We start from the raw sequence: 11,379 nt of genomic DNA on the forward strand, positions 1-11,379 counted from the left end.
CAAAAAAGAAAATTTGAAAAAAAAAAAAAAAAAAAATTTTTATAAAAAAGTTTTTATAAAAAAGTTCGAGTTTGAAAACATATAATCTAAAACTATAAAAAAAAATTTCTTAATTTGTTTTTAATTTTTAATTTTTTTAAAATTTTTTATATATCTAGAGTATTATGGTCTTTTTACTTATTAAAAGAAACATTTTGGTCATTTTCCTCCTTGTGATCTATTTTTGTGATCAAAACTTAAAAATAGTCTATTTAGGAGAATTGCCATTTATATAATGGAGAAATCTGGTTCAGGCCGGAGAAATCAAGTCACAAAATCGCAGATGAATCGTATAATTGATTTTTCAATTTTCTCCTAATATTAAAAAACCTATTTTTTTATGTAATGGGTTAACCCATTACGCAATTGGATTGGCCCAACTTTTCCATGGGCAAATTTGGTGTTCAGCCCAACTAGACTAGGGATGTTAACTACAGGGTTAGGGCCCAATCCTCTTTTGTTTATTATAAGCCCAACCCTATTTTAACTCAGCCCTATTTTAACCCTATTATAAGAAAAAATGTGAGAATATTCTTTTGTACGCTATTTATCAATTTAATAGTTAGTTTAATAAAAAGAATAATATAAGTTAAGATGGACCAACCTATTTCTCTAAGATTTCTGAATTTTATTCTCATGGTGACACGTGCCTACAAAACAATGTTGTAATGTTTCTCAATTAATATATAAGGGATTTTTATACATTTTATTTAATCATTGTACTAGGTGACTGGTCCGCACCCTGTGCGGACTTAAAAATATTCAAAATGTTGAATAAATAGTATACAGTTGTTGAAGTTACAGATTTTATATTATCACTAAGTAAAATTGTATTGTATATATGTTGTAACTGTGTATTTTAGGTGACAAATATATTTATGTTTATATTTTTCGTTTTAAAATAGTGACATATTTAAAGAAAATATAATAAAAGTCGAAATATAATCTATAAGTAATATAAATTAAGAAGTACAATTCTCAATAAAGAAAACAAACCTGCAAAAAATTATTAAATTTTGTAAGCAGTTGTACGAAATAAAATAATTTCATAGATATATAATTTTATAAATTTTAGCTAGCATATATTTTCAAAATTCTATATATTATTTCTCATGGATCTATGTTATTATAAATAGAGCTTCATATGCATACATATTCTGCATATTAAGTTTTGCCAAAGAGATTGGATTGCCAACTCTATATATCTTCCATTGTATTTAAAAATAATGACATATTTAAGGAAAATATAATAAAAGTCAGAATATAATCTATAAGTAATATAAATTAAGAAGTACTATTTTCGATAAAGAAAACAAAATCCGTTAGAAACATGCAAAAAATTATTAATTTTGTAAGCAGTTGTACGAAATAAAATAATTTCATAGATTTATAAATTTCTAAATTTTCTTGAATAGAAAATAATATTAAATTTACATACCATCATCGAAATAGTGTGAAAACTGGATTGTAGTCAACTAAAATGGAGAGTTTAGTTTATATACCAGAGTACTATCAATGATCTCTCTTATGGTTCTCTTCTCATTAAGAACAAAAAACTTGGCACGAACAGATGTAGCAGTACCAATAGACCATTGGGTACTATCGTTGTTTGTAAGAGCAAGTGAATCATTAGGGAGACTGCAAAATCAAGATAAATCAAGCTTATAAAAACATTGTATTATGTTGCCAAGGTAATGTATATAAATTCAAAATTAGCTAACAAAAGAGTACTAACTTGAGGAGTACCTTGTTTTGAACTGGTCAACCAAATCCATGTTGGGTTAAGTAAAATTTGGATTTCCACCCGCTAGATATGAAGTAAGCACCTATAATATATAGATTTTATTAACATGTTGTACATATAATTATTTTAGAAAGATAGATGTATTATATATCTTTCCACTCTTTAATAGAAGAGAACTAACACAAATAATCATTGTGGGTATGTTACTCATACTATAATCGTATACTTGTTTAGCATAACGATCCTACAGAGTACACATCATCTTCACATTACTGTATAATATAAACTTAAGTTAATAAATCTAATATACATATTTAGGTAGCAAATAAGAAAAGGTAAAGTACTTAAGCTTAATTTTGGTCACGTAACTCAATCAAGAGCCTCATGTTATCTTTTCCTTTTATCATTTTGTTTTCAAGAGAACCGAAGTTAACTATTTGACCAACAACATCTACATTCCAAAATAAAAATAATTAAATTAACACAAATAATACAAAACCAAAAGAATATCTAAACATTAAAAATTCAATTAAGTAGGTATAATATTAAAGTTATTTAACAAACAGATTAATAGCTTTAAAATCATATACAAATTATTAGTGCATGAACAATTCCAAGTTGAAAATTACTTACCAACCAAACGGCTGTTATCAGCTTTTCCACCAGGAATTTCAGTGTAATCAGCCAAATACTTCTCGGGAACTTCACTTGGAAAATCATTTGGTTTTGCAACAAAAGTCACGTGGAAGAACCCAATTTTGTACGGATGAGAGCTTGTCCGATAATCACCAATAGCATCGTACACTTTGAATAACTGGACAACCTTCAAATTTTTTGATGAGCTGTTCACAAACTGAAGCATGAAATTCTGTCCCTGGTCGAATATATGAAAGTTATGAGTTAGACAAATAAATTATAAGAGTTGACGAAAAGCAGAATAAGTAGTTATGAAACACTATAAAAAAATATTGTTCATTGTAAAGTAAATATAATATATGACGATTCTGAGTTTTGAAAAATGTAGTAATAAAAACAAATACCATTTCGATGGTGTTGCCGGATTCTTTGTTATAATATCTCCACAAGCAAAGAATCCGTACTTCAATACGCCATGTATCTTGAGATGGATTTTTAAAAATTGTTAGGAAAAGAGAATAGTTGTATTGTAAGACGTTAGACGTTTGGGATCTCAGTTATATATATATAGTCTACCTTCCACGTTAGACATTTATTAGGGGATATTTTACATAATAAATGACGTTTTCGAAATGATTTTTATCAAGAAAGAAATTAAAATTATATTGCCATAAGGTGAAATGCAATAAACACAATACCAACTTGCGCAAGTAATCCATATTCAAAAAGGGTAAATTATTAAAAGCGAGCTAACAAATTAGAATGCATTAACTATTATCAACTTGCGCAAGTAATAGGGGAATTCAAAAAATGATAAAGTTATAAATAAACGGGAAAAAAATTATAAACATTAAGGTTACTTAGGTAAGTTATTAAAAACAATAAGGTAAATTACATTTAAACAATGCAATAAATATTAGCAACTTACGCAAGTAATAGAAAATTAAGGTAAGTTATTATAGACGTTACAATTAGTTAAAACATCAATGTAAATTACATTTTAAAGATCCATGTCTACAATATAATAAATTTTATAAATTTATTTATAATTTAATAAATTATTTATAAAGCATGCATGGAATTTATTAGACATTAATAGTTATTATGATACTTTATATACAAATATAAGGCTTTCAATACGAATATAAAATCATTATATCAATTCAAATAAACATTTTTGTTTCTTATTTTATGTAATTTATAAATATATAAAAAAAATTGATCACATTATTACTCTTTCATAGTCTCAACAATTAGTTACCATAAATAATTATTTCTAAAATTATGTAGATTATTTTAGAAAGTTGTAATTCAATTATCCTTTCCTTTTAGATATAATTATAATAAATAAATTTAAAAATCATCGGCCAATCAAATTATAACAATTTGAAGAGTTCATTTATGATCGACACATAATAAAAATTCACTTATGTGACTTCTCAATCAATATATAGTAGGTTTATATTTTTTATAAATAATTTATAACATTTTATAAATTATTTTAAATTCTGATAAATTTATTCTTTAAACAACGATAAATAATTTAAAAATAATATTAATAAACATGTTTGGATTTTGTAATATTTAAAATAGTTGTTATATAATTATATTCGAATACAGTTCATCAAGTATAATATAAAACTATTATAATTATCTTATATAAATTTTCGTTCATTATATTTTATAGTTTATAAATATTAAAAGTAATAAATAAGACATTATTAATCTTTCTATAATTTCGAGAATTAGTTTCCATAAATTGTTATTTGTAATATTCTTTAGATTATATGGCAAGTGATGTTAAATGATTTTAGACTTACCTTAAATTCTTAGATCTAAATTAAATAAATAAAAATTAAGAACAATCGAACAATCAAATTATAACAATTTCTTGAAACTTCACCTATGAGCGATACGTCACCAAAAATCACTAAAATGACTTCTCATTTAATATACAAGGGATTGTATCTAAAGGACACAGTAGTACTTTTTTGTTTAATCGTGGCTACAATTTCTCTTGTCACTCGTTTTTGGTTAACAAAAAATCTACTCAATAACTTCTCACCAGTCCTTTTTTTATTATAATATATATGTAAACTCCGTTTCATAACACTATACACATTATGAGTACAAGCTTTGGTAGACGTAAAACTATTTAGAAAGCTCACAAGAAAGCTCCTCCCATGGCGGATTCTAGCTCTTCGCTCCCTTCTCTTTTCGAAAAGATCTCATACAAAAGATATTTTCTGAGAGCTGTTGATCTCACGATGCTCGGGCTTCTCTTTTCTCTTATCTTGTACCGGATTCTACATATGAGCCAAAACGACAACGTTTGGGTCGTAGCTTTCTTGTGTGAATCTTTTTTCACTTTCATATGGCTGCTTATTACTTGCATAAAATGGACCCCTGCTGAGCATAAACCGTATCCGGATCGACTTGATGAAAGGTATCACAGTATATATATGCACACAGAAAGCATATATGCTTATCAATTTTTGTATAAAGATCTAGGCCTCTAGGTAGCTGCTACCATGCTCTAATTAAGTCTATTTTTATGAACTAACTATTGATTTCAGGGTTCATGAGCTTCCATCGGTAGATATGTTTGTAACCACGGCGGATCCGGTTCGGGAGCCGCCGATTCTTGTTGTGAACACTGTGCTTTCACTGCTAGCTGTGAATTATCCGGCGAATAAATTAGCATGTTATGTTTCAGACGATGGATGCTCACCTCTCACTTACTTCTCTCTCAAGGAAGCTTCTAACTTCGCCAAGATTTGGGTTCCTTTCTGCAAAAAATATAACGTTAGAGTTAGAGCTCCTTTTAGATATTTCTTGAAATCTGTCGACGCTAAAGAGGATTCAGAATTCAGTAGGGATTGGGAAATGACGAAGGTCAGTATTTGATTATATTTTTAGGTCTATGAGTTTGTTTCTACGTTTACAACAAATTAATTATATCATGTTACTTTAAACTTTAAAGTAAAACACAAGACCTTCCTCTTTTTTTCTAATTATCAAACATTAAAACTGCAAGCAGATGGAAAGTTTTCCGAGAAATTGCTCTTAGCTTTCCTGTTATTAATAAATCTACAAAATCTGATGTTCTTATTCTTTCTAATTTATGTAATGATATGATATTCAAGAGGGAGTACGAGAAGTTAAGCGGGAAAGTGGAAGATGCCACCAGAGATTGGGACGCTGACGATGATTTTGAAGCTTTCTCAAACACAAAACCAAATGATCATTCAACTATAGTTAAGGTATTTCAACAATTATATTATAAAAGAGTTAGTTATAAAAATATTAGTTACCGTCACATATATAAAATCTGAAGGTGGTATGGGAGAACAAAGGAGGTGTGGGAGATGAAAAAGAGGTCCCTCATTTTGTCTACGTTTCAAGAGAGAAAAGGCCAAACTATTTACATCATTACAAAGCTGGAGCCATGAACTTTCTGGTAAGTGATTTCTCACGTATCTCTCTTTTTTTCATTTAGTGTACTTTTTGGTACCTAATTGTGTTAGAGTCCCGTGCCACCATTACAATATTGGCTGAGATACGAGATCAAACATTTGACCTCATTATTTTAATTTTGCTATAACATGCTTGCAAAATAAATCATGAGCGTTGATATATATATATATATATATATATATATACATATTTATTTATTTATATTTAAGGGAAGGTAATATATAAAATGACTATAAGAATCACATGATCGAGTCGTACTTCAGGACTATAGAATCTCACCCAGAAACATTCTAGTCAAGTTACAAAAATAAAAAAAATAACATTCTAGTCACAAAAAAGTAAGAGAATGAGATGATTTTCTTCCCTACCCCTATATATTATTTGATTGGTGTCATTAATTTTATACTATTAAAATAAATTAAACAATCACATCGACAATACGATAAAAATTTAGATTCTTCCTTATATGTTGTATTTTTAAATCTTCAAAACAATTATAAATTAATAAAACTATTACAAATTCCGCATTGAAAATTTTGAGCTCAAAAGCTTTAATTTTTTTATAACAAAATACAAATAGTCATAAATTATATTTGTAGGAAGTATCATTTAATAGATATTCAGATTATATATATATATATATATATTAATATATTAATATAATTAAAATTAAAATATATATCATATAAAAATACATGAGTAGTTAAATTTCAAAAGTTGCATTGAAAAAGTAGTGAAAATTTAATATTTTAATTTTACAATTTATATTGAAATTAAAACCAATTATAAATTATTAAACTATTAAAATTTTATATTAATTTTGTTTGTTAATTACTTTAAAACTATTAAAGTAATTTAAATTTTTTGTTATAAAATACAAATTATCACAAAACCCATATGAATAGGAAACCTCATTTAATAGATAAATATATTAAAATACAATAAATATATGTTGATTTCTTTTAAATTTAATTAGATATGATATACAATAGATAAAAGTCATTGTTTGGATTTATTTACATAAATAACAGCGATTGTTTGATTAAGGTGCTCTCACCAATTTAATTATATACATAATTTAATTATATACATAATATTTATCAGTTTCTCAATTATTTGATATATATATATAATAATTATTCAAGGCACGAATTTTAATCTAGTTATAATGTATTTTTTGAGTGAGATAATTGGGCCCAACTATTATTTATTTTTTTGAATAACATTCAGTTTATTGGAGGTGACATTTTAAAATTAATAATTGTTGAAGTGAAAAGGTAATCATGTATTATGTTCAATTAATAATCATGTAATAACCAAATTATAATCATGGTGGTCTTGCCTTGAAATTTATATTTAAACATCATATCGTATATATGACATGCCATACAAACTACATTAGATCAATAAAATTCGAATGGAAGTCTATATAGTTTAATTTTTTTGAAGCATCAGTTTTTGCAACAATTAATGATTGTAGGTCTTAATTAGTTTTATTTGTTTGTTATAATAATTAAAAATGTAATGATCGCAAGATGAATTTGAACAGGTCCGAGTGTCAGGGCTGATGACAAACGCACCATACATGTTAAACGTAGACTGTGACATGTTTGTGAATGAAGCAGATGTGGTGCGACAAGCAATGTGTATATTTTTGCAAAAATCAAAGAATTCAATAAATCATTGTGCTTTTGTTCAATACCCTCAAGATTTCTATGATTCTAACTGCGAGGAACTCGTCGTCTTACAATCAGTGCGGTTTCTCATCCTAACTTTTATTTGTTTATTTATAGTATCCATATATAAAATTCATTAATTTTTTCAATCAATGCTTAATCGGTCTTTGGTTACTACTATTTTGTTTGTTTACTTGTGGAAATTAGCATTTGTCACGAGGATTTGCAGGAATCCAAGGATCAATTTACTCAGGGTCGGGATGTTTCCACACTAGAAGAGTTATGTACGGTCTCTCAGTAGACGATTTAGAAGAAGATGGGAGTCCTTCTTCAGTTAATGCAAGTAAGTACTATTGGCAAAAACCATAAGAGCATAATTATTGCTGAAACCACTACCACGGTTTCTTAGAAAACTTTTTTTGTTTTTTTTTCTTTGTTTTTTTTTGTCTGAAAAAAAAAATTCAAAAACGAACCAATCGCAGGCTGCCACATGTCAATGGGGCTCGCGAATAGTGCAAGAAACACTCCAAAATCGGTCATTATTTCATAACTTCTGTGACCGATTCTTATGGTTTTGGTGGAGCCTACGCAATAATTTTTTTTAGAACCCACTAAAGTTCCTAATGGTGGCCTAAGAGGTACTAGGTATATCACACTGTCATATATTTTGTTAAAATATTATTTTAACAAAGTTTCATGCATATATCACTATTATATTCACCTTTTTATTCTATCATACAATATTTGCTCAATAGTTTTGTTGTTCTACTAGTCTATTATAATCATGGAAAATTAGGTCTACTAACCAAAAAAACACAAATTCAACTACCCAAAAACCACCCCCTCTCTTCTACTCTCACTTCTATCTTTCTTTACCTCTCTTTACAAATCTAATTTCCATTTTTTTGGTTATTCGGCAAATAAGACCCATAAATTATTCATTTATCAAATTATACGGCTCATCTTATTTCATCAAGGGAAATTTTTGGATGAAGAAAGTTTGGCGAGAAAATTTGGGAGTTCAAAGGAGATAAGGAAATCGGTGGCCAATGCATTGCAAAGAAAATCAAATTCTCAAAATATTCTTACAAACTTTCTTGACGAGGCCAGAGAAGTAGGGCAGTGTCAATACGAGTCCCAAACGAGTTGGGGGAAAACCGTAACACTCTTCTCACTTTAATCATAATAGTCTATAATAAAACACAAATATTTATATTGTTTGTTATATTATATATATCATGTAGATCGGGTGGTTGTACGATTCAACAGCGGAAGATGTGAACACGAGTATAGATATCCATTCGAGAGGATGGACTAGTTCATATATATATCCGGTTCAACCCGCATTTCTAGGTTGTATGCCACCAGGAGGACCAGAGGCCATGGTTCAGCAACGGCGATGGGGGACGGGCATGCTCGAAGTCCTTTTCAACAAACATAGCCCCTTGATTGGTATCTTTAGTCAAAAATTGAGATTTCGACAACGATTGGCTTATATTCACATCTTCACTTGGGGTTTAAGGTCAATCCCTGAGCTCGCTTATTGTCTCTTGCCAGCTTTTTGTCTACTCCACAACTCGGCATTGTTTCCAAAGGTGAGTAGGTGACTTTCTCTCTCTCACTTTAATATATGTTTCATCCGTTTGTTGTTTAAAGTTTTTGCAGACAAATATTTTTTTTAAAATTCTTATTTGAAACGGCATTTAATATGAAACTATGGAAGGTATCATAATATCGTTATTAATATGGTTCTATTTATATCATAAATAATTAGAAATACCTTGTTTTGTGTGGCTTTAGGGACTTTGTTCAGGCATAAGTGTCACACTTGTGGGGATGCATTGCCTTTACACTCTATGGGAATTTGTGAGCCTTGGTTTTTCGGTACATTCATGGTATACCTCCCAGTCATTTTGGAGGATAAAAGCTACTTGTATTTGGTTATTTAGTATCACTGATATCATATTCAAGCTTCTTGGAGTTTCGAAAACCGTGTTCATTGTTACAAAAAAGACTTTCACCGAGACAAGGTCAGGGACTGGGGATGGACCATCTTGTAGTGCGGACCCAAATGCTGGTAAATTTGAATTTGACGACTCAGTTTATTTTTTGCCTGGCACGTTCATTGTGTTGGTCAATCTAGCCGCTATAGCCGGGTTTTTAGTGGGTCTACAACCAGTAAGTCATATCTACGGAGGAGGTGGTTCGACTTTTGTAGAGGCTTGTGCATGTATTTTGGTGGTTATGTTGTTTCTTCCATTTCTAAAGGGTTTATTTGAGAAGGGGAAATATGGTATTCCATTGTCTACGCTCTCTAAAGCTGCATTTTTAGCAGTGTTATTTGTTGTATTTTCTGTAGGAAAGTAGTTTATATAGCGATGTGGGTTTTTTATGCAACAAAACTAAGTTTATCATGACATTGTACCAATGAATAATTAATGATATTTTATGAAATTAGTTTTTATTTATTAGAGTCATAAAATAATAGTTCCACCAAATTGAAGAAAAAGGGTTCCTTGACGTGAGCATGCACATGCTTGAGATGAATTTGAACCACCACGCTAGCACTGGCGCATTTCAATGACTTTTTTTAGACCTCGGAATTGATCAGTACACCAGTTTTCATTATTTACTATACCCTGTTCCGCGCGCCAACGCGGATATGAATTTTCGGTTTATGGTTATTTATTTAACTAAATGATGTATTTGTAATATTTGATGTATTATATTCACTAAGTAAATAATTTTTTTGGCATCTTAAACCATCTATTTATGATGAATATTTGATATCATATACAAAATTGAACAAATAGACGTAATTAGAGAATTGTAGACGATATATAAAAAAATAGTTATTAATGTAAAATATGAAGAAATATTATATCATGACTTAGTATGGCATAAAAGATTATAAATTAGTTATACATGTTTAAAGAAAATAAAATGATTTTTAAACTTCTATGAAAAATTTAACATATAAAAAAGGGTGATGAATTAGTCATCAAATTGTAAATAATTTCACACTTTTGTTAATAATAAATTATTTATAGTCTTTGTTTTTCGTCAAGATAATTATTAAATGTCCATAACATTAATATGTTAAAAGGTCATATTATGAAAGCCCATGTTGCAACCGTTTTTTTCCGAGAAGTGTAACAAAAAAAATTACCTTTAACTCTTTGTTTTGTTTAAGTTCTGTGTCGATAAAAGATTAAAAAAAAAATCTCTCTATCTTTTTTAATGTTCAATTTGAAGCTTATTATGCGAAAATCATACGCAAATATAGACAATTGGTTGGAATCTCTATATCTTTATATTCTTATAAATTTTAAATTTATTGTTTCCTCTTCTGCAAGCAAATCAATTACCGAAGTAATAGATCAATTGGTTGGAATCAAATCTATTCTTATAATTAGTGTAATTATGGTTACAGTTTCTATATTTGTATTTTTTGATTTGTTTTTTTATAAAGCTTAGAAAATCAGTGGGATGATTGGTTGGTTGATAGATCCTTTAAAGAAAACGAAAACTATAGGTGGTTTGACTATTGTACATCGATCGATGCATGATGTAAGTTGACTATATAAAACTTGAGCATGATCATTTCAAACTAAAGTATATGTAGGTTATATGCATTTGTTATATTGTAGTTAATATATTTTAAATATTACATAAGTCAAGTGATTCACGTTTTCGTTAAGGAAAACTCATTAATTTAACTGGAAAAGACAAGCATTAAAATAGGTAGGTTCATTTAATGACATTAAATTTAAATTTGATTAAGGAAGACTCATTAATTTAACTGGA

General features: G+C 28.5%; 1 protein-coding gene across 2 annotated transcripts; it reads left to right on the forward strand.

Moving 5' to 3' along the window:
* The first annotated feature begins 4,518 nt into the window (after nt 1-4,518).
* Nucleotides 4,519-10,040, forward strand: LOC106427684 (cellulose synthase-like protein B3). 2 transcript variants are annotated; one of them, XM_048754952.1, is made up of 9 exons: nt 4,519-4,865; nt 4,996-5,314; nt 5,566-5,682; nt 5,757-5,879; nt 7,446-7,649; nt 7,780-7,915; nt 8,550-8,731; nt 8,817-9,167; nt 9,373-10,040. In XM_048754952.1, exons 1-9 carry the CDS (start codon nt 4,603-4,605, stop codon nt 9,937-9,939), a joined length of 2,262 nt encoding a protein of 753 aa, XP_048610909.1. In that variant the 5' UTR covers nt 4,519-4,602; the 3' UTR covers nt 9,940-10,040. The 2 variants fall into 2 exon arrangements, with proteins under 2 accessions (XP_048610909.1, XP_048610911.1); XM_048754954.1 differs by having other exon boundaries at nt 8,568-8,731.
* The last annotated feature ends 1,339 nt before the right edge of the window (nt 10,041-11,379 follow it).

The sequence above is a fragment of the Brassica napus genome, chromosome C4 (assembly GCF_020379485.1).
Source record: "Brassica napus cultivar Da-Ae chromosome C4, Da-Ae, whole genome shotgun sequence".
NCBI classification, from domain to species: domain Eukaryota; kingdom Viridiplantae; phylum Streptophyta; class Magnoliopsida; order Brassicales; family Brassicaceae; genus Brassica; species Brassica napus.

Bases quoted from the DNA above. Each gene is read 5' to 3' on its own strand.
- LOC106427684 (XM_048754952.1), top strand. From the start codon at position 4,603: ATGGCGGATTCTAGCTCTTCGCTCCCTTCTCTTTTCGAAAAGATCTCA. The intron at 7,650-7,779 runs GTGCGGTTTCTC...TGTGGAAATTAG, and splicing joins AACTCGTCGTCTTACAATCA to CATTTGTCACGAGGATTTGC. The intron at 9,168-9,372 runs GTGAGTAGGTGA...GTGTGGCTTTAG, and splicing joins ACTCGGCATTGTTTCCAAAG to GGACTTTGTTCAGGCATAAG.